This window comes from Calidris pugnax, unplaced genomic scaffold (assembly GCF_001431845.1).
Source record: "Calidris pugnax isolate Ruff unplaced genomic scaffold, ASM143184v1 scaffold207, whole genome shotgun sequence".
Lineage (NCBI taxonomy): Eukaryota > Metazoa > Chordata > Aves > Charadriiformes > Scolopacidae > Calidris > Calidris pugnax.
The window spans coordinates 982607-1006285 of NW_015090931.1; the positions used below are offsets into that span (position 1 = coordinate 982607).

General features: G+C 37.5%; 1 protein-coding gene across 2 annotated transcripts in view; it reads left to right on the forward strand.

The window, feature by feature from the left end:
- PCSK5 (proprotein convertase subtilisin/kexin type 5) overlaps window positions 1-23679 on the forward strand; it is a 303186-nt gene that overhangs the window by 184299 nt on the left and 95208 nt on the right. For both annotated transcript variants that reach the window (XM_014951658.1, XM_014951659.1), the window contains exons 11-16: window positions 2391-2508; window positions 3599-3787; window positions 12799-12935; window positions 20014-20157; window positions 21622-21724; window positions 22281-22474. In XM_014951658.1, the coding sequence (XP_014807144.1) occupies window positions 2391-2508; window positions 3599-3787; window positions 12799-12935; window positions 20014-20157; window positions 21622-21724; window positions 22281-22474 (885 nt within the window). The remainder of the gene's footprint in view (window positions 1-2390; window positions 2509-3598; window positions 3788-12798; window positions 12936-20013; window positions 20158-21621; window positions 21725-22280; window positions 22475-23679) is intronic.

Sequence of the window (23679 nt, forward strand, 5' to 3'; positions counted from 1 at the left end):
CAATGTTACCTGCTCTTCTACCCTTATTTCTGGCTGAGAAAAGGTGACTTGAGGAGAAATTTGGCTCTTCTTTGAGCTTAGTAGTTGTGGTGGACACAGAGCATCTCACAACTTAGCAAGTTGCTACCTGTCAGGAATTAAAAATGGATTTTCCATGGGTTAACTCAAATGATTTTTCCATTGATGCAAATTTAACCCCTCATCATTTAAATGTAGTGCACAGTTACAGTCCATGTGAGTTAACAGTTGTTCCTCCCACTGTTCTTCAGAGCAAACAGAATGAATAATGATTGAAATTTTAAATATCAGAGCAATGCACGCAGTGTAAGAACAGACAAATGACTTCACAGATAAGTATGGTCTCATTAGCAGATGTAGTTATTGCAAGATGACATCTATGACCAAGGAGATGTCCTCACAGGACAAATAATTTCTCCATCTAAGCTTTCCTTGCCCTTTTTCTGGCTGCCTCTATCCACATGTGAAAATAGGACGTCTCTTTTCTTGTCCATTTGTTTGTGGTATTCACTAATGAGAATTCAGAAGGCTGAAGGAGGACTAAATTTAATTATTTTCATATATTTTGTCATTGTGTTTCATTTTTGAAAACAGTACCTGCCTCATTTGGGGAAAGAGCTGTGGTTAGTTCTCTCCAAATGAACATTTCCATGCTAGTTCCCTGAAGGGGAAATGGGAAGAAAACCAGTTCATGACACAGTCATCACGCCTTTCAGTATTTTCCATTGAGGAACCCTCTTCAGTTGGCAGTTTCAGACAGTATTAGATACTGCCATATTTGGAAGATGGGATCTTTAAGCACTGATTATTTTTATGCTTTGAACTGTTATTTGTTTGACAATGTTGGGAGTTTTGGATGGAGTCCTTTGAATACTGGTTTGGCAATAAATAGAGGCTGCTTTCACAAACCCTCTGCAAAGTGCAGTTGGAAAGACTTACACCATGCCTTGTCGCATTACTGATTACAATAGCACTTAAGTTTTTCTGAGTGTTTGCTGGTAGTATTGTCTGTGGTAGCAAGTAAACCTAATTTATTAATATCTGTGATCTAAAATCCTCCCTCTGGAAGCTTTTTTCTTTCACCGTCCACTGTCAGAACTTTACCAAGAGTACCAATTTGTCACAATAAAACAGCATAGCTAGCAGCCCTTTCTAATTCATCAAAATCTATGTGCAAGCTTCTGTTTTGATTGGAACAGCAACCAAAACTGCACCGCTGATTCAGTAAGCGAAACTTCTAGCCTTTGGGAACTGCTGGAATTCTTGAAATAGTCGTATCAAGTTAAGTACTCTTAAAATCACAAAAAAAGTGAAAGATACAGAATTGACACAAGTCTGTTGGAAATACTACACCTTGTCTAGGTGTTGGGCATTTGAAAGTTCGATTTACCATATCCTAAGAAAGATGTTGATTTAAGGCCTTCTGCTTCTTTGAGTAGAAGACATTCAGGCATTGAAGTTAAATTACTAGACATTGAGTTTCTTGCAAGGGGACAATTGTTGGCTCTCCATGTCATGAAAGGCAGATAGAGGTGAGGAACATCCAGGAATGTATGTCAACAGAGTGCTAACCTCCAGGCATAGACACTTAGTACCACTGTGTGTGCAATGCGTGCAGTAGGTTATATCAGAGGTCAACAGCAGCGTTAACAGCTCTTCCCAGCACTAAATTCATCTGCAGATGTCTCCTTTATCTGCAGATCTACAAAGCAGGTAGAGGAAGATGCCTTTCTGACACAGACTCTGCATGAGAACCAGATTATCTTCAAGGCCCTGGGCTTTAAATACCATCACATTTCACCCTCATCATACAAACAGCTTTTGGGCCGTGTTGGATCTAGCTGGTTGGCTCGCCAGTGGCAACCATACTGCTTGAACTCAGGGAAATTTAAGAGTCTAGAGCAGTTAAAAAAGACAATCTATTCCTTCTTAAATTTATTGTCTCAGTTACCTTCAATATTTACATACATGCATTTGGTATTTGAGTAACAGAAATAACCCTCCTCTGATTCTTTACACCTTTTAGCATTATGTCATATAAGAGGACTGGGCTGAATTAAGGCACATGGACAAAGGGCAATCAGAGGCAATTGTACTCCCTGGTGTGCTGTAGTTCTGTTCCATGCTTCTCATAGTAAGGCAGTGTTATTCATGATGGTCGTTTGCCACGTCTTTAATAAAGCAGTGAACATATATAGTCATTATTAGATATAGTCATTATTGTTTCTCACAAGGAAATTTTTAAGCTTTGTGCAAAAGCAAGAAAGAAGTAGAAGAGAAGCAACTCTTATTAGGATGTGACTCTCTGGAATTAGTCTATGATGAAAAACGAGTTTTTTTCTATAATTGGAACCATTCTGTTTACCTTACAGTGAGCCACCTCTATGGATTTGGACTGATGGATGCTGAAGCAATGGTGATAGAAGCAGAAAAGTGGACCACAGTGCCTCCCCAGCATGTGTGTGTGGAGAACACGGATCGGCAAATCAAGTAATACCCGCTGTCAAAACTCTTGCTGGCATAAACTTATGGGAAGAAATTGCATATAATTTACCCCTCCCTTGCATTGTTTGTAATGTGGCTTTTTGAAAGCTATACTGGGGAACTCTGTCACCTTCACAGATGACAGGTCATTTGCCTGTAAATATTGTTTCTTGTAGTGCTTGGCAAAAGGCCCTAAATTAAAGAACACCCCAGAAGCTGAAGGTGTAAAGCAAGCCAGGCTGGATAATGATTGATTCTTGTATAGATGATGCACAAAAGAAGAATAATGTTTGATTGAGTGAACTGCAGTCTCCTTTTTAAGATGAGTACAGACTTAACAGACTGTCCAGGATCTAATAAACAAATACTCTTTTTGTTAAAATACTGCATGATATTGTCTCTCTCAATCTCAGGAGAGTCTCTAGCTCAGAGACAAAGACTAAACTGTTTCCCACTTGCTAGGGTAGGGTCTCTATATAACCAGGCTTAAGAGCAAAATTCTGTATGTGTATGCTGTGGATAAAGAGACAGCAACAGTCAAAAGACACACTTCCAAAGCATTAAGATTATTGTTTGATGAATATGCTTGACAGACTTTATCCATAACTGGTATAGCTTGCGAGGATGTCATGCCAATTTAAACCAGCTGAGTGAGAAGGCATTTGGTACAGCTAGCATGTAATACTTGCTATTATGTAAGCAAGGACTATGGCTATGCCAAGCATTTCCTGGGGCTCAACAACCAGCTGTGATCCCATGACAATCCCAACAAATCTCAGCTGGCCACTAATCCACAAAAATGTTCTGTCCCAAAGGCTTATTCCTATTACAGGTTTTTCAGTGTCCTCTTTTAGCATATGTACATGCTTAACAGAAAGCCAGGTAGTTGCCATTAGCTGCAGTAAAATAATTACCCTGTGATAATAGTTTCAGCTAGGAAGTAAGTGTTAAAACTAACAGTTATAGGTTGCTGACTTCTCAGAAACAATTGTCCAGCTAGTGAATTGTCATTCACTACTAAGAAAAAAGCTGTGGTTGTCTTATTTTGCAGGACAGGGAAGAAGTGTTCATGTTGTTTTATATGCTTATATTGTAGAACGATACGACCTGACAGCGTTGTCCGTTCAATTTACAAAGCCACTGGCTGTTCAGATAATCCTAACCACCACGTGATCTACCTGGAGCATGTTGTTGTGCGCATCACTATTACTCACCCTCGACGTGGAGACTTGGCAATTTACCTAACCTCTCCTTCTGGAACTAGGTCACAGCTGTTGGCCAACAGGTATAGTATGACAACACAACTTCATGCTCCAGTCAGCATGCAGAGCCTGCACTGAGATTGCAGCCTCAGCAAAGAATACTCAAGTCTTTACAGTAGGTTTGCTGACAGATACAGGCTAATTGTTTTTCTGAGAGAGATGGGGAGAGTGATACAGATGGCAATCTGTGTCTTTATCAGTAGGAGACTGGGCTGTAAAGCTGTGGGAGGACCTCACCTCCAAAACATAAATTAGTCAATTTTGATAGTCTTGTGTGGCTCAGGAATTACTAGATGGCTGGAAAACGTGAAGAAAACAGTAACAGGCTCAGTGTGCAGAAGGAAGCTGGATGCAAGTGTCTTTCTACATACTATTGGCACTTATTTTTCATTTTTCTCCTTTCTTAACCTTTGTTCACTAGTAATTAAAGACAGACAGAATAGTAATTCTCTACTACTATTTTCTTTAAGCTTTGTGAATACAGTTATGACTCCTGATGTTACCAGTTTCCATATCCATTTTTTCCTCATGCACATTGAAGTAGTATGCTCAACCCGTGAAAGGCTCCTAGTAGGACAACACTGAGAAGTTGCATTAGTACTTTGAAATTAATGGGTCCATTTGTAAATGGCCTATTAAAATTTTTCAAAGCCAGCCATTTCCTTCATCCCACAGATCTGTGGTGGATACTTGCTTTTGAATGTCCAGCCACTCTAACAACAACAACTAAGAAAGATGAGTCCTTTTTCTCGTCCTGTCACCTATGTTATATTCCTGGAGAAACTGTGACGCTACATCAAACTGTCTCTTTTTCTCCAGATTGGACTCAAACAAGTATCTCTTTATCCAGTGCAGCATTTCCAACATTAGTGCAATTTCAGTTCCTGGAGATAAGGTGCATCTTGAATATTTGTCCACAGCAAATTGGAAAACTTCTCAGTGATATTTCTGTTCCTCTGGTGTACAAGCAGAAATTTTCTTGCAAGAAAACATGGGCAGTCCTTCCCAGATAAATCTTGCTAAATCAGTGATCAAGAGCACTAAGAAACCCCAGGAACTTCCTCAAACTCTATGCAATTTCCAAATGTGCAAATAAGTTACAGTTGCAATAAGAAATGCTTCTATACTTCTCCAACTGTCTAGAAAATCTTCTTGCTGATGGGACCATAGTATGATAGGGAAAATTTTTTCCATGGAGGTTAGCAGATTTTGATGACTGCTGTTCTGCTGGAACACAGAGCATGGCTCCCACACAAAAGCTGATGTTAGCTGATGTTTTATACCTCAGACACAGTAAAAGGTGCAATGCATCACACCTATGTTGTGAGAACTCTTCTGCCATCACACTCAAGTCTTCACAAAAGCTTCTATCCCCAGTCCTACTCTTCAGGGCTTTTGATGAATTGGGAGTGCCCTGCTCTCTGGACTGCCTCATCATCCACATTGCTTCAGCAATGCTGATATAGTGACTGTCTAGCCCTGGAGACTTTTGTGTCTTCCTGACCCTTAGTGGCAGAAGGACTTATCTTCCCTCTTGAAAGCGAGGACCTGTTTTGGAGACTGGTGGAGCTCAAATGGACTTTGTTCTGATTGAAGTCTGAACTCACATTTTCACTACTAGAGATTAGGTTAATTTAAAAGAAAAAGTGTACTGAAAATACTCCACAAGTTTCTTCAGTACCCTTTGTTAATTCATCAAACGGAAAGTTGTCCTGGAAGTTTTGCAGCCCTCTAGAATATCTCCTGTGTTTCATTATATGTGTTGTCAGTGCCTTGCTGATAAAGCACATGGACATACACATCTATGTATCTCCTTGCTACACTGAACAAAGAATTTGTTCTGTGCTATCCAGTGCAGAGGCAGACATCTACCGTCTAAGCAGTTATGAAACAAGCTTTTGTTTTTCTGCTTGAAGAAATGCTTCTTTAGTTTTCTATTCCATTTTCATGCAGCAGTTCTTCCATGCTTCAAAAAGAAAGAAATTAAAAGTCCTCCAAGTAAGTATCCAAACAAAACAATCTCGTGTAAACCCAGTGGTCTTAACAGCTTAGTGGTCTGGCAATTAGTAGTATACTGAGTGTTGCTGTATATGTTTTAGCATCATGTTATAAAATAACATGTATGAGTGTTGTTATTTTCTAATGTAAGAAAACTTGGAGTATGAGTGTTGTTATTTTCTAATGTAAGAATTTAGTTATGAGGTATTTGATTTTTAAAGTATTATGGATGAGGGCATAGGAATAAATGTGTTCAAGTACAAGTAGCATGCAGGGATGCATTGGCAGCAAGTGGTCTGGGTGTTTTTTCTATAGGCAAAAGTCCCAGAGGCTGTTGCACATTGCTACTACCTGTCTGGGATGCTTTTCTCAGACGTACAAGACCTTCTAATGCACACGTACATGATTAATAGCAGCAATACCAGCTGTTTTTAGTGAACCCAGGGAAAACCTCATTGCTTTACCATTACTCATCTGGGTTTAATTTAAAACAGTTTGCTGGTAAAATGTCTTAAAGTGCAAAAGGTATATTTTACACATGTGCACTTCTTCTCCACTAGTTCTGGAAGAAGAGGCATTGTGTAGTTTCTGGTGCATTGACGAGTAGGTCCCTCAAGGCAGTATCTGGCCTTTTTTCTGCATATTTTATCCTTAATGTTGGCATCCCCTAAAATGACTTCAGTAAGAAAACTTGTTAGTCAGAGACGATGTGGATTCTTTTGCAGGCATTTGGTGGATTACACTGTCACTGGCTTGAGCCTCATGTGCATTCTTCAAAAACTGCATTACAGGGAACATCTGCTTTGTTGTTTGGAAAGTACTAAACATGATTACATTGGATGTACTGCAGTAGAGGAAAATACAGGCTTGGAAAGTGCTGTCTGGTGTGAGGATGAGGCTACAGTTAAGTCCAAAGGGGAACAGTATCCCCCTTTTAAAAACAATTGGCCATGGGATTTGGCAGCATGGGTTTCTGAGTGTTTTCAAAAACTGTACCAAGGTCAGTTCTAACAAACGCTCAGTACGAGGGGACTATGGAGGAGAACCTAAACACAAAGAGCATAGAAGCAGCAAAATTAGGGGCTCATTTGTCTCCCATTGAAGTCATGGCTTGTTTAATTCTTGCCCTTTAAATTTAAAGCAGCTGCTGCCATTCAAACTGCGTAACTGAAATTTTTTAGCCACATGGTGGCAAGTTTCCAGGCCACTAGCTTCCTGTGCTTATATGGCACTGACATTAATAATACCTCTGTTCAGTAACAAAGGGAAGTATTTTCATGACCATCTTTTTCCTATCATGAAACCTTAGATAATCAGTAAATTTTAATAATACCCTCCTCTGCAGGAAACTCTTAGATCAAACACAAGGTATTCTCATCTAATCTTACTTGCTAGTTTGCTTCATAAAAAGTCTTGGTGATCAGAAGTAGAGGAAACCTTTTCTTTATAGGAGCACATTTTGATTTCTGAACTAGTCCTTCTTACATCTTTATTGCAGTTTACACATTATACTCTAATAACAAAAACAATATTTTACGTATCCAACTATGATGAAAGGGTAGGCCCAACCTTCATGTAGAGTCTCACTGTTAAGAGTAACTGAAAAGGACTCTCCAGTGGTAATATTAAGTCCAGGGTGAGCAAATAATAATCCTCTGCTTGTACTATGTCTACAGGATGATGCGGTTCTCGGAAAACTGTGTCTCCCCACTCACACTTGCTATATTTTATTTCATTCAGGTTATCTTTTTTTCTCTATTCTTTTTTTTTGGGGGGTGGGGGCTTCAGGAGGTGGTGTGAGTAGACATCCTGCTGCCCTTCTGCCAACCCTTTTTGAACTGCAATTGCAATGTCAATACCTCTAAAAATACTTTTTTTTGTTAGACCCTGGCAGTAGCAGCAGTAGATAGGGTGGGGAAATCTGGGGATATTACAGACACAACATCAATTAAAAAAAAAAAAGTTTTTTCTTTTTATCAAAGAGGGGAAAAATGCTGTTGATTTGCTCAGCTCTGAATGCATGAATGAATGCAAGTGCCACTATCTTCTATGTAACTCTAAAATTGATCCTGGAACTTGCTCAAAGGAAAATGTGGAAGAAGAATGAAGTACAATTTATCTGAAATTTAGAGTGACGCATGTCTTTCTTTGATGACTGAGACTAGTAAAAAAATTAATCAAGGATCTGCAGAGTAGGCTTGTGTTGCCTTTTAGAATTCAGTACCTGAAGTTCAGTTTTAGTAGAAAATTAGAATCCATCAGTAAAAGTTTGACTTAATTTTCCAGAGTCAGAGTGGGAGTGAAGACAAGTGGCTAAGGACATATTTAGGATCCAGCTAAATGTCTCCATTTCTGAGTCTTATATTGAATCAAATAGAAAAGAGTGAAGCTATTTAAGATGGGCTGGGGAAGAATGCCCAGCATTTCTCCTTCCTGCAGCTAAGTTTACCACAACTAGTATAGTGAGAATGAATTAATCTTTTCCTAGCCTTACTAAAACTAGGCCCGCCTCAATCTTACTATAACACTTACTGTACTGAGTTTCTCTTGGAATAAACTGGATTATGTGATGGACAGTCAGCGTTCTCTACTGCCCTTACCCTAATCAGATGTCCTTTTTCAAACCTAGGATAGGGTAGGAAAAGTCTGTATATATGGCACCAGGTTCAGTCATGCTCTTGTATTAGGATTTCTGCCTGTTTAGAGTGAGATTTCTGAAAATTTACTGCAAATTAAATAGGAAAGCACATGCAGCTTGTAAGTATCAGCCACACAGCTGTGTGGTGTGTGGAACTCAGCAGCGTGACATGTCTACAGGTCATGATGGAGCATCTCATGTAGATATGTGTGGTCCCTGGGGACAAGCTCTCCATATTTAAAGATAGTGGTTGCTGTACTGTTCACTACGCATGCTGGCAGGCAATGTACCCTATTGTTCATGCTACTCTTCTCCAAAAAATTTTATCACAACAGCTCAGAGATCTCTATTGCTTCATAAAATTAATTGTGATAACCAGATGTAAAATAGATTTTTATTTTTTTTTAAAAAGAAAGATATGTATGCATACATTTTAAATAAATCTTCTTCAGATTCACATCCGGAAGTTTTAAGTGATCTTCCCTGCCATGTGTAGGTGAGAAAGCTTTTGAAGTGCCTCTGTGCTCACTGACCATTTCTTTTTTTTTTCCTGTTTCCGTGCAAGTGGGTAGTAGGGTCTCACTGAAGCTTTGGTTAAGTCAGTTTGGCTTCTGTGCAGTTCCTCAGGGGTTATACCTCACAGGGAGCTGGTGGTTGAACCCTGAAGAGAAGAGCTGCTCTAAGGAATAGTTGACCAAAGGATTTTCAGGTGCTCAGTTCAGGAAGGCACTCCTTACTCTTTTAAAACTGTAAGCTCACTTTTCTCACATGAAAAAAACCACCTTTTCTCACAGGATATTAAAAATTAAAATGAATTCTGAGCATTTAGGAACTTAGAGATTCTTTGCAAAGAAGCTGACATACTTGTTCAGTTTTTTAATGCTAGTAGATTTAAGTATGAGAGACCAGCCTTATATTCCCATTCATGGAATTCCAAGAAAATGGCGAATTGTCTTCCTCTGGGTTTAGAATTTGATTACAGATTAATAGTTCTGCTTGAAGCTATATTCCTAAATAGAAAGGTGATGTAATTTCTAGGCTGAAGTGGTGGCAATGGAAGAGGCGAAGACCCTTCAATTTGTTTTAAGAAAGTAATTCTTTACACTCTGTAACATATATATTCTTATGTAGACCTACATATGGCATATGATAAGTATGTCATAAAATTTCTCAGAGAGAGAAGGGTAATTATTTTTAAATGTCATGCTATTCATTGTAAGCAGTAGCCCATAGTTTATTTGTCTGGATATAGTCAGTCATGTCACCCTGATTTGAATGTCCTGTTTTAAGAGATGTCGCCTGAGTAATTGAATAACATATTTGGCATTCTGTTATGGCTACATTATTTTGGAAAGATTCAAAAGCTGTTACTCACTTTGGTACTTAAAAGCATGTTACATCCATGAGTACAGGTGTTGCAGATGTATATGATTATGGTCATAAAAATTATTAGATTATTCTGATATTTTTAACTATTTTAGTCTATAATAACCCATAATAGTCAACTAAAAATTCAGCAGACCATATACTAATAATTTACTAGTCCATAAGAAGCTCTCTGTGTGTTCTTGATATGAATTTTTGTTCAGTATCAATCTGACAAATAACAAAACCAGATAACTATCTGCACTGGCTCCATGATCCTTAAAAGATCCTATTCTTTATTTATTTCTTTCTGAATAGGGAAGAGTACACCCGAACAATTGATCATTTCATTCATTCATTTAACACAACTGAAAGGGAGATCCATGTACTGCCTCACAGGTTCTTTGATTTGAGAGTCTAGTGCATAAGTGGAGCAACACAAAAATACTTGGACCATTGAGCATGTATAACATACAAATACAGCCAGCCTCAGAGTCAGTATCTTTCTGCTTTTTTTTTCTACTGTTTCTTTGATCTATCTGTACATTTTTTGCTCATTCATAGAATCTTTTGTAGAAATGTGGTTCTTACATTAAAAGATTCCAATTTAAACATAACTTCATAAAATTCAAACTTCTTGCAAATAAGTATGCTTTCCAAAAACTATACAATTTTCCATGAAAGAGTATTATTGGATTTTCCCCATTGCTGTGGATAAAGAGATGAAAACTTGCAATTTCAGCCATACCATATTTTAGGCAAAGGTTTTTTTTAAATACCTATGATAAAGTCACAAGGGATTTTTGTCTCATCTTCCCAAAATTGCATAGAAGAATGGTGCAATTTTAAAATGGCAATCTTGATGATAATTTAAATTTTCAAAACACGACAAGTGAACACTCTTAAATAAAGAATACTATAGGACTAATTACAGTAAAAATAAACAGCAACTTGTGAATGGAAGCCCAGTGAATACAGAATTTACAATATAATTGTATAGTACTTACATAATACCATATAATACTATATAATTTAGTTGCCACAATGGCAAAGCGGTACATTGCTGCTTTGACGGATTGACAAGGTGTTTAGAAAGTAATGCATTAGTTATCAGCAAAACACAGTATGACAATTTGAGGAACAGTTGGAAATAACCTACATAATGAATTAAATTGGACATAGCCACATGCAAACACTGGGCAATAACTGTGTAATAATTTCTACCCTTTCTTTAAAAGATGTGTGCCATGTGTTTGTAAGGTTTGCTGTATTCAAACAACTGATTTAACAGTGACGTGAAACAGGCCAATTCTGCTGGCAAAATATATATATACACACATATAGACACACACAGACACAGGCAAAGAACTGCATCAGAAGAAAATCTCACCTAATTATCAGTGAAAATGAAGGCTAGTTCCAAATATATATCTATATGTTAATTTAATGTTATCAACACTAATAAAAAAAAGAGTACTATTATAGGCATCCATTTAAAATAGAAAAAGATCTCACAAATAAAAGCGTGAAAATCAGCTTTGGGTTGTATCCTATAAAGTGCACCAGGCATGCATGTCCTGTTGCAGTAGACATAGATTCACAGTACCTGACCCCATGCCTTTGACTGACTGAATTTTTCAGCAGGAAATACAGCATTTTATTCACATCCAGCATGGGGATTTTAACAAGAAATAGACGCATATTCACATTGCTACAAAAGTATCCTGCTTTCCCAGAGTATGCTGAACTTCATAACCTTTTGAGAATAAAGTTTGAAATTAGCTTAGAAAATAACAGTAAAGAATCAAGTGAGTGTAAAATATCATAGTACTTTTGTAGTCTAATACTAGATTTTTCTCTATTTTATGGAAAAAGGTTTTAAATTTTATTCTTTTTATTCTTTTCTATTTTATAGAAAAGGGTTTTAAAAGGATTTTCTAGTGCAGAGATCTTGTTTTATGAAAAATATTTAAGTATAGCTATTACCAGTGGAATTTTCACACATAAAGACCAAATTAAAGTAGTGGCAAATATATAATGTATATATATGCATATATAAAAATAGATAAACATATATGTATATATATGCATGTATCTGTAGAGAAATATATGTACCTACATATGTGTGGGTGTATATGTATATATACATGTGTATATGTATTTTTTAAAGCTGAGCTGTGCCATTTTATTGGAGGTGACACTCTTGACTGGAGTGCACCTCCCCATCAGTAGCTTTGGGGTACCAGACAACACGCTGTGAGCACTGAATAAAAGTGCAAATTCTCTTCTGTCTTTCCAAATTCTCACTAATAAATTCCAGTTTTAGGTAATAAAATCTCTGGCCAGTCCTCTTTCCCCTTCCCCCATGGCATTAGCATCACATTGCAGCCTCTGAACTAGGCCCCCATCCTAGAAATTATCGTAATCCATGCCTAAATTCCAACCTCTTCACCTAACACCTAGTTAATTAAATTAAGATAATGTTGTTGGTTAGATCAGTTTTACCCAAACTCAATTCTGTCAAGTGTTTGAAGAGAGCATACCTTGGTCATTTTATTTCCTCGCAGGAAGTCACATATATTGAATTGCTAATGTTGTCTCAGTCATTTAGTTCAAGGCCTTTTTGATTATTCCATTCCAAAGCCAAAAATAAATGTTACAGAAATTTCCCAGTTTACAAGTTGTTTGTATTTACATCATGCTGTTAAAGCAACGGATATGTTGTATTTTATGCAAGGCACGTGTCCCAATCCTATTAAACAGTATTAGCAATTTATTTTTCTTTTGCAATGAACTATCTTTCCATTCTCTTTCACATTATGGCAAATGATGGCATGTAAAGAATCTCAAAACAACAAGAAACTGTTGAATATAATTGAAATATGTGTGGGAATACCATCATGAGTAACATTATGTAAAGGCACAGATGAATGAGCTGGCTAATTAGTATATAATTCAAGAGTTTGCAGACTTGGAGGCTTAGCTCCCCATATAAAATGGTTCACTTGAAATTTATGTCATGACTTATTTTAGGCTATTTGATCATTCCATGGAAGGATTCAAAAATTGGGAGTTTATGACTACTCACTGCTGGAGTGAAAAAGCAGCAGGTGACTGGATCTTGGAAATCTGTGACACTCCATCTCAGCTGAGAAATTTCAAGACTCCAGGTATGACTTAACATTATTTGGGTACACTGAATTCAGAAGAATGCTTGCATTTGCCAATACTGCCTTGACTGTTTCCCACCTTTTATTTACAGCTGGAACATCTCACCAGTTTTAGCATGAAGGCAGAGCTGTGATGAGAGTTATTGTTAATTTCAGTTATCAATGCACTTCATTTTTATGTTGTTGTTATTTCCATTTAAGAAACCTGGTTCTCTTATTCTGCACTTACGTCTGGTTTCCATGGAAAAATTCATCTTTTCAGGGGTAAACTGCCCTCTTTCATGCAGTCACATGTGTTGCCTCAAAGTATAAAAAGAAACTTTGGCCATTTAGAGCTACATCATTCCTGACATGAATTCTTCAACAGAGGCAGAACCCTGTACCTTCTGACAGGTTACCAGGAGTCAGTGCTTTAAACAAAGCCAAGTCTTTACTAGGCACAGTTTTCAAGGAAAAAGATACAAAACTGCATAAAACTGTAGGTGACACATGTGAAAGGAGTTATAGTATCTCCATGTGTAGGCTTCTGTTTTCTTGGATGTTGAATATAGATTATCGGACAGGTCTTCAACGTAAGCTAGAGCAGCCCAGAGTTACTCTGCTGTGTTCATATCACCCATGACTTTCATGGCTGATACAGGGTCCATATTTACTTGGCCTCTATCAGCTACACAGGGCCCAGGGATTTGTTTTCATGTTGTTTTTCTTTGCTTTGTGGCTTTTATCCTACCCATAAGAAAAAGTGGCATTTATCTGTGTTTACACAACTAGAAAATCCCACTATACACAAGAAAGAATTTCATGGCTTGCTACCATTGGTAGATTGCATTGTGCTCCTATCTGTATGGGCAGAGTGCTCACACCTGGCATTCATCCACAAAATGTACTCCTAATAAAAATTTTTGAGGCTACAGACGTTCTTCTGCTTTTAATTCCTACTGCACAGTTCAGTTTCATTCACGCGTTTCAGTATGAGCAATTTGAAAGAAATGGAGATTGAGGGAAGGACTTTCAAAGAGGTTCATGAGTATATATGCTTATTTCCATTTTGCTAGTTATGAAAGATGAGTGTGTACTTGGCCTTGGAGTTACTCAAAATTTAAACCTTAAAACCCATTTTGAAATAGATAAATTATACACAGGCAAAAATACCACTGTTTATGCATGAATACTGAATATAGTCCTTCTTTTAGGAGTCTCACATCAAAGTAGGTGGAAACCCTTTAATAAAAATAATCAAAATTGAAATATCACTAAAACAAATAATCTAGATTAGAACATGTTAGAGAGGTGAATACTACTGATGTATCGGAAATCATTTATCACTAAATATCAATTAAAACTTACTCTGATTGGACAGCATGTCAGAATGCAGTAGCATTACATTGGAACTGACAAATCTAGTTGGTTACTGCTTTCTGATAGATAAAAATTAATTATAAGGATTCTGCTGTGTAGTGTATTTAGGACTACAATGACATTTGCAATAGAATTAGTTTATAATTCAGTGAAATAAAAGATACGTTCCACCTCAGCTAAGTAAACTCACAAATCAGTAAGTTTTCTGATTTCCTGAAAATCAATTCTGAATTTTAAGACATAGATGTTAACTTAATGTACTTGAAGTTATAAAAATATATCTTTGTGAAATTAACAATAGGGGATTTTTAAGTATGTTTGTTCCTGAATTAGTGGGTTATTGGAAGTCATTAAAACTATTCAAATGAGCCTCACTAAATGTAAGTACTTTTATTGTTTCTACTACATGAAAAAGCACACATGAAGAAACGTTGGTAAAAATGCAAACTGAAGTGCTTAAAAGCTTGTGTTTAAAATAAGAAAATTAAAATAAGAAAGACTGGGTAATGATAGGGCATGTGCCTACGGTTGATTGTTCTAGAAGAATATTGTTTCAATTCTACTTTGTCCAAGAAAGGCCCAATAATGTTTCTGTCGCCAGATATGGAGTTGAAATGCTTTTGTCTTCCTCTTGGTTGAAATTCGTTTTTTTAAATTATTCAGATTGGAATGAAGGCTACGTGCAGTTCACCTCTTCAAGGTAAACGTGCCTTGCTGAGGGGCCAGCCAGTCCAATCACTTCTGCAGCTTTCAAACTCAGTAGGATTATTTTCATCATAACGTGGAGCAAGCCAGGGCCTAAGAGGAATTCTAATGTGTGAACATGGAGTAGTCCAGTCTCCTTCCTATTCCAAGTGGTGCATAGGCCAAACTTAACTGTGTTTACACATTTTATTGTGGACAAACATGAATCCTCTCATTTTCAAAATTATGACAAAATGGAAGTGCTGATTTTATGCTGCCTAGGTATTTTTCTGTCTAAAAAATCTAACACAGAGATCAACCTCACCCAAGTTGAAGTTGATGGAATTGAATGAGAATTTTAGTTCTTTATTTCTGGTCTTGATTAGCTGAGTTATGCTGGTTTTAATGCAGCAGATGGCCAGATAGCCAATCTCGCTGCTTTTTTGAAAAAGTTGCTCTGCCTGTCTGGCCATCAAATCGTATTCTCTTATTGCCTGTCTCATTTGTCTGCATAACCTGAATTTCTTTTTATGATGCTAAATCAGTGGTCATAAGCCAAAATTTTTATAGCCTGTTATATAATATGAAGCCAGTAAGTCCCTATGGAAGAGCAGGATAATCAGTGTGATTTTCAAAATTGCTGAGCAACAAAAAACTTTTTATTAAAGTCTGTGGTAACTCTAGGTTGCCAGCGTCATTTAAATGTCAGCTATATACTCGAGCAGTTAACTTTAAGCACAGCATTTTGAAAATCTTGATTATCATCCTCTAGAACTCTGAAAGGAAAAAACAGCATTGCCAGTGTTTCAATTTTCACCTCATGTTATCTGTCCTGATCACTTCTTACCATGGTTTTGCAGTGGTAAAAGGTTCTTAGCTAAATTATGTTAACTGCACCAGTAAATGCAGAGTCAATTTTCCAGTAAAGGGAAAAAACAGCTATTCATTAAATGTATTTGGAAAAGCAGCCAGAGACTATAAGCAGAACTGTTGAGGACTTCAGAGCGGTGTTTGGTGTTTGGGGTTTTTTTTAATATTCAGTGATTTACAAGGGACCGAGGGGAGGTATTAAAGAACAACTAAGCAATTTGATTTTAATCAGATTACTGAGAAGAAACAAAAATAAATTATTTTCAACTTCAACTTGCACTTGTTATTCCTTCTGCAGCCAGAAATGTCTCAGGCTTGAAGGAAAGTTAGGGTAGCTCCTCACCTTTCTACGTACCAGAACCCAGCACCCAGGCATGAAGGAGCGCCACAGTGCTATTCAGCAGTTCCTCTCCTCTCTTTCCTGGCACATGCCCTGTACAAAAACTTAGAAAAGAGGTAGCATGGAGCCATTTTGCAAACTGTTCATCCAGGCTATTGTCCAGACATCTTTTACAGCCCGTTTATGTCACCATGACAGTCTAAAAGTGGCCAGCTACTTTTCCAGCTTTACACTTTAAAGCCCGTTCCTGCACACTCATTTTACATACATAGTTGTTTTGTTCTTACTGGTGGATTGATTTCAATACTTTATATATACTCGTCTCAGTGTTACAGCGGCTAATCTCATGGGACAGATTTCTTTTCCTCCATGAGGACTAAAGCCTAAAGACCCAGCTCTGGAAGAAGAGGGGCAGTAAGGCCAGGGAATGTGGAGAATGTAGACCAGCCCAACCAAGAGTTGTGGAGGAAGCTGATGCACTGGAGAAATCCTAATGGAGAGCTTACTCTTTACTTTCTTTTAACTGCAATGGGAAACAGCGCTTGAGAGTGGTCAGGTTTTTACATGTATTTGCATTTCACAAGTTACAATCTGGTTGTGAATTGGGATCCTGGTATGCTGTCTGGTGATACGTCCCCCAACTTTCTAGGGCTGTGGTTGCCCTGTGATAGAAGCTGTCCAGTGACACTTCTGTTCAGAAAGATTTGAAAGTGCTTGCCATATACTGGTGGTGGATAAACTCATGTGTTTGAGCATGTCGGGGTTAGTCTCTGCACTGAACATAAAGTGAAATAAACAGAAGATGCTTGAACGTAATTTATGGTGCCTCTCTGGTTTACCACCATAGCCTGCAGTTTATCACACTGATATCACCATCATGCCTGTTTCTTGTTTCTGTTGTGTGCGTGTGTTTGTTTAGCTATTGAAAGGTCTTATAATTAAGAGCTGCAGTTTTCCTGTAATCAAATTGAGAACAAAGAGCCGACATGTCATCATATCCCTGCATTGGCAAGGTAACGCCACATCTGTTACCCGTAAAGAAATGCAGGGTCCAGTTCATAAAACCAGTGCATGTGATTTCTGCATTTAATTCTGTAGAGTTTATGGAGGTGGACATGTGCTTGCTGTGAAATGCTGTGATATACCCTTTCTCCTATACGTACAATATGGGACCTCTGTTACGTACTAAATACAAGCAGGATAAAGTATTATTCTAGCCAAACTAAATGACGGAATCAGCCAAAAAAGAGGAAAGAAAGATTTTGGCTTAAATGTGCACATTTTGTTTATTCATTATAAAAGTGTGTGTATGTATATATACTTAGTTATTAAAATATTTTCATTGTGCAAATTAAACCTGCCTTTAGGCACACTTCATTTATTTGCTGGCAAGTCACATGAATTTTTCCCCTCTTTATTTACTGAGCCATTCTTAAAAGGCAACTAATCTCCCGAGAGACCTTGCATTATTCCCCTTGCTGCCCTTTTGCGTTAAGTATACATTCAAAGTACCAATCTTTCCTGCAGTAATGTTGGTACAAGCCCTTCCACGTGTGTAAAGTCCAGACACAATACACTGTGCCTGAGGAGCATCTTTACCTGTGGTTATTTTTAGTGGGTCCTTGCAAATATTTTTGCCTAGTGTTCAGTATTTTTAACAGCGTTCTGGAAGAAGTACAAAATCAACCCTTGGAAAGTTTAGTGATCTTTGGAGCAAAATAATGTTGAGAATGAAAAGATCTGAATAACTTAGCAAAACACACATTTTTTTATTTTATCCAATATATTGTGGTCCATATGCCGTAGAAGTGAGTTTAAACACAAAATGGAAAGAAACTGTACGTAGAGAAGTTGTAGCTTTGAAAAGGCCGTAGAGATGACTGCCTATCTGGTTAAAAGTGAGAACCCTTATCTTTCCTAAAAAGATGCTGTTAAGGACCCAGATGAATCACTCTAAAGAACATTGTGAGATAACTTGACCCACACATGTGATTTGGGTCTTTTTTTATTTAGTAGGGGCCAAAGAGCTACATTGCTGTGAGCTAGAGGTAGGAAAAGACAAATTGAAAATAAGGCAAATGCAGTTTTATAGACGAGGTAATTAGCCTGTATTTTGGCAGCAGGTGTGGTAGACTCTTCATCAGTTATTTTTTAAAAATCAGTATTGAATGTCTCTTTCAAGAAGTAATTCTTTGCTTTAGCTGTGAGAAGTTGAAAGCTGCTGTGGAGGCATGTGAAACAACTGCCATGTGATGTAGTGTCTTGCCTATAGTTTTTTCTCAAAAACTGAGTCTAGAGCAGAGAAGGTTTCATATGAAATGGTGAGATTTCTGTCCCAGAAAGATTAAATTGGGTTGGCAAGAGACAGAGAGATAACAGAAATTCCCATTTTTAACCTCAGTATAACCCATTTAAAAGAATTGGGCTGTCATCTGTCAGGTTGTGGTTTTGCTTATTGTTGCTTACTGCTAGGAGGATGTATGTAAAAGCAGAGAGATCATGTATTGTCTTGGTTGTGTCAATGGAGGATACCAGATGACACTGGGGAAAATACAGAAAATCATGTGTTTAGGTCAAAGTAATTTGCTTGCACGTGTTGAAAAAGTCCAAGTGATCAATATGAAAGCTCAAATTATGGAGTATCATTAAAATGAACAAAGAAGAAGATTGCTTGAGTGTATTGAAGTGCATTAAGTGATTTTCTTGAGAAGATACATACGTGGATTACATTTAATTTTAAATAATAGTTCTAAGAGAAGAGCATTTTAACTACAAAACAGCCTCCAAAACAGGATCTTTTCTTAAAAAAATAGTCCCTGCTCCCCTGTTTCTTTTCTCTTCTGATGAGAATTTGACATTTACAACTAGCTACTCCAGCATAGATAAGTATAATCAAGAGGATAGGATAAGACCAAACTTAGGCAAGCAGGGATGTGTTTTTCATGCATCATTACCTTAGGTATTATTTCAGGCCCGAGTCTTTTTGTTTTGTCACAGAATTAATACACCAGCTAGTATAGACAGAAAGGTGGGGACTGGAAGTTCACACTTTGTGTCCTGACAGCCTGAACTGTTCCCTTGATAGACATTTCTCTTTTTATTCTTCCACAAAAAAACCTGCCAAAAAGTCAAATAATGCTTCAGGCAGGCAAACATTTTTTTTGTTTTTTCACTCAAGTACTGAGAGGATAGAATATTAGTGATGAATGCAGAAAATGCAGTGATATATCTGCAAAATAACTAGGATAAATATAAAAAAAACATGCTGGTTTGGGAGGGGACACTGATATTCTACTGCAGAGATTTAAAAAAAATTTGTTTCCTGTTCATCAAGAAGTGTCCTGATAGCCAATGAAAAGTAGTCTTGAGTAAAAAACAAAATGTAACCCCTTTCTAAAGTAAGAGTTCTGAATACAGCTAGTTAGCTAAAATATCTCAAATAGTAATTACCGCATAATTAATGTTCTGAGGTAAAGTGAAATCTGGAACAAAAACTCTGTCTTGAGTACCTTATGCATTTTCCAAGTAACTGTGTGGCCAGAGGTTTTGTTGTTTATCTTGAGTTCAACCCATGGTGCAAACTTTTACTAGACCTACAAGAGACTGGAATGTAATGAAAATACTGTAAAAATGTGATTGAAGAAAGTATGTTTTCTCAGTTTATAGTGAAGCAGTAATTGCACTATCAATATTAAACTGAAGGGGGTATTTGAAAAATGTCTTCCATTCCTAGTCATAAAGTCATGTTTACAAGTGATATGTTTTTGTAAAACAGAGGCATTAGAAATGGGTTCTAAACCTAGATTTTAAATACTTAACTTCCAGGCAAATTGAAAGAGTGGTCCTTAGTACTGTATGGAACATCCATCCAGCCATACTCACCAAGAAATGATTTTCCCAAAGTAGAAAGAGTGCGCTCTAGTCCAGTTGAAGACCCTACAGAAGACTATGGAACAGATGACTATTCAGGTGCGTACATTCATTTGCTCTGTTTGTGCATTTACTGAATACATAATAGGTTGAAGGAGTGACCTGAGACTCTCCATATGTAAAATGTTCAGTGAAGTGGATTCTTAATTTAAGGTCAGAACTATTTGTTTCATAATTTAGATATTTTCGTTTCTTCCCTATGAGTTTGTAAGCATAGAGTCATATATTTTGAAGCTACACTTTACATGCTATGAAGAATGCACTGCTTTTAGTATAAGTGTATATATACACATAGACGTCCACACATATATATATATGAAAAGCATTATCTTCCATACCTGTGTTGTTTCTCACTGATCCCTATAGAAGTTTTTCAACCTTATCATTAGACTTTGAGTTAGATTTTTGACACCGCAAAATAAGTCAAGTTGCAAGTGCCCTTCATATACTCCAACATTAGGAGCATTGTGTAGATGGTTAATGCTGATGAATCTTAAGTATAGCTCCAGCAAGCAAACAGTTGGACAAAGTTCAGTTTAGAAGTTTCTGTTATTACAGTGTCCTGCCACAGCGTATCAGACCCACAGTCCCTGTTTTAGATTGAGAGCTGCTGAACTCCTTGTTTTGGTACTATCTCTGCTGTAAAGGTTGCTGTTCTCGTGTTTCTGTATAAAGCCAGCTCACTTTACTTCAGGTTTACCTGATGTTAGGAGAAATTCAAGGTGGCTAACAAACTCCACGCATTTCATTTGCAAGACAGCAGTGATCCTGAAAGTTATAACTTCACCTACAGGCTCAGTTCACCTACATAAAGGCAGGAGTTGATGGTTCTCACCTCCTGTAGTAGGAAGGACCTGCTTGAAAACTGTAGAATAGAATCATAGAATATCTCAAGTGGGAATGGATCATAAGGATCATTGGGTACAACATGAGTGTGGGTGAGATGGAAGTCTTGCTAATTAGCAAGTATTAGCCAAGGCTTTTGCAGCATGTAGCAGCACAGAGGGAGGCACATCTGGGCCCTGGTGGCCCCTGTTCAGTTGAGTTGCTTTAGCCACTTGGCCCAGTTGTTACCCAGTTGGTAACTAGAGTAGCCACTGATCACGTTGTTCATCATTTATGTTGACCTGATTGTTATAAGTGATTTTGCTAATAGTTCCTTATTATGAATTACGGAAGTCTTTGCACATTTTGAATAAAATTCAAAATTATTTGCTACTCATTTTGATCCAGAAATAGTTTCTCTTTGATAGATTTTATAGAGGATGCTATACTTGCTAGAAATTATAAATCACTGTGAAGAAGTACTGAGGCCAGGGTTTGCAAGATCTTCACGTACTAAAAATCTTCTCTTTTTGGTGGAGCCAAATTACTATTTGGAATTCAAATCAAAGAAGAAAGCAGCAATCGCATTTTGCATTAAAATATTATGTTTTCAGGGATGATAAGTACTAAACTAGAAGTTTTAATCCCTTCCTCCCCTGTATTCTGGTTTTATTACAGGTCCCTGCAATGCAGAATGCAGTAAAGTAGGGTGTGATGGGCCAGGACCAGATCATTGTACTGACTGTCTGCACTACTACTACAAATCTAAGAACAACACACGGTAAGACCAAGAGAAAAAAAATCTTTACTTCATTGATTTCTTAGTGTATATTTTAACTTCCTTTCCTCATCCCTTTGCTGTAGTCATGGATAATTCATTTTCCACTGAATTTGACAAATTTTCTTAGGAGTTGAAAAAAACCCAACACCTTAGCTAATCAAAATTTAAACTACAGCCTTCAAACACCCTTCTCTGATTATTTCCCCATCTCTTGATTATTTTTTCATAAGAGACTATATATATATATATGTATGATATATATAACTGTGATAGCTGCTACAGCTTCTGTGATTGAGTTTGAACAAGATAGGAAGAAATGTAGATGATCAAAAATGATACTGTATAACTGTCTGACATAACATTTGCCAGTCAGATAGGATATGCTGCAGGGAAATAAATGGAAAAGGTACCTTGATGCAATGCTTTGGAGAGTTACACGTGATCATTAGAAAAGCAGCAATGCTGGGAAATACTTCTGCTTTGCAGTCATGGTCCAGGAATGTGGTGGCAGGTTATTTCATTAACAACTCTGCCTTCTCTTCCCTGCTGTCTGCAGGATCTGTGTTTCGACCTGCCCACCTGGTCACTACAATGCAGACAAGAAACGCTGTAAAAAATGCTCACCCAATTGTGAAACCTGTGTTGGAGGCCATAGTGACCAGTGCATGACCTGTAAATCTGGCTACTACCTGAATGAAGTAACCAATAGCTGTATTACCAACTGCCCTGATGGGTTTTACCTGGATAAGAGTTAGTATTTCTTGTTGTTTCTTTATTGTGGGCTACAGAATTTGATCTGGGGAGGTTGCTGGAATACTTACAAGCAGAAAAAATGTACGTTGATGCACCTATCTCTTATCCCATTCCTCGTATTAAATTGCTGCCAAGTGTGATCAAGAATCTCCTCAAAAATCTTCCTTTATTTTTAAAGCATGCTTAGTGGAAAGATGTCTTTTCTGGTTGCGGTTGGGAGTAACAGTAGCAGAGTGAGGGCAGTTCAAGAGCAAGATAGAACTGCAGGACCGAGCAGGTTATGGCTACTCCAAAAAGGGACAGGCAGCACCCACATTCTGAACATTCCCTACTCTCCCCATATTTAAATGATACAGTACCAGATAAAAGAGAGAGCTGAGGAATCAACCATGGCCACCGAACTGCAGCTCTAAGTGAAATAGGCTCCTCAGGTGTAAAATGTGGTTCTGACTGCCCTAAGTACCTGCAGTGATGTCATGACCCAAGAGCAGTAATACTCTGCCATGTGAGATGCCTGCTTTCAGTTTCCTCCTGTGATAGCCAAGTAGACCACCCATGTTTAATTTCCAGCTTTGTCTAGCAAAAACACTTAGACATGTATTCAGACATGCTTAAAACTGCAGTGACCTTCGTTATCTTTAGACAAATCCTTAGAAGATAAATATGTGCTCAGGAGCTTTGTTCATCTAGGTACCTAACCCTTTGCTTTCTGCATCATGAAGCTGTGTGTTCATTTTTGAGAATTAGTAAAAACAGGTACTACTTTAATTCTTCCATTTTTCACTGCATGAGAACTGCAGTAAAGGGAACTCTTTTCCACCCAATTAAGATGGACAGATTAAAATTTAGGATCAAATAGGAACACCAGGCTTTTCTTCTCAGACAGGTACATGGCACTGCATCTCAAAAGACACCAGGTCTGAAGAGGGAGAGACACCTCTCTTAAAGTAGGGAGCTCTTGAGATAAGAAGGCAGGTGTTAAGTAATTTATGTGTTGACTTTGTTAAAATCAGACCTGTTGATGCAGGTGTGTCTTTAAGCACCAAAACAGGAAGAAGAAGGACAGGCTGCTTGCATGGAAAGTGTAAGAGGTAAATTACAGGACAATCTCTGGAACACATGGCAATCATTACTGCATATCACTGCTGTATGAAAAGATTGTTTAAGTCAATATTATAAGCAGTTAATGTAAATTTAAAATG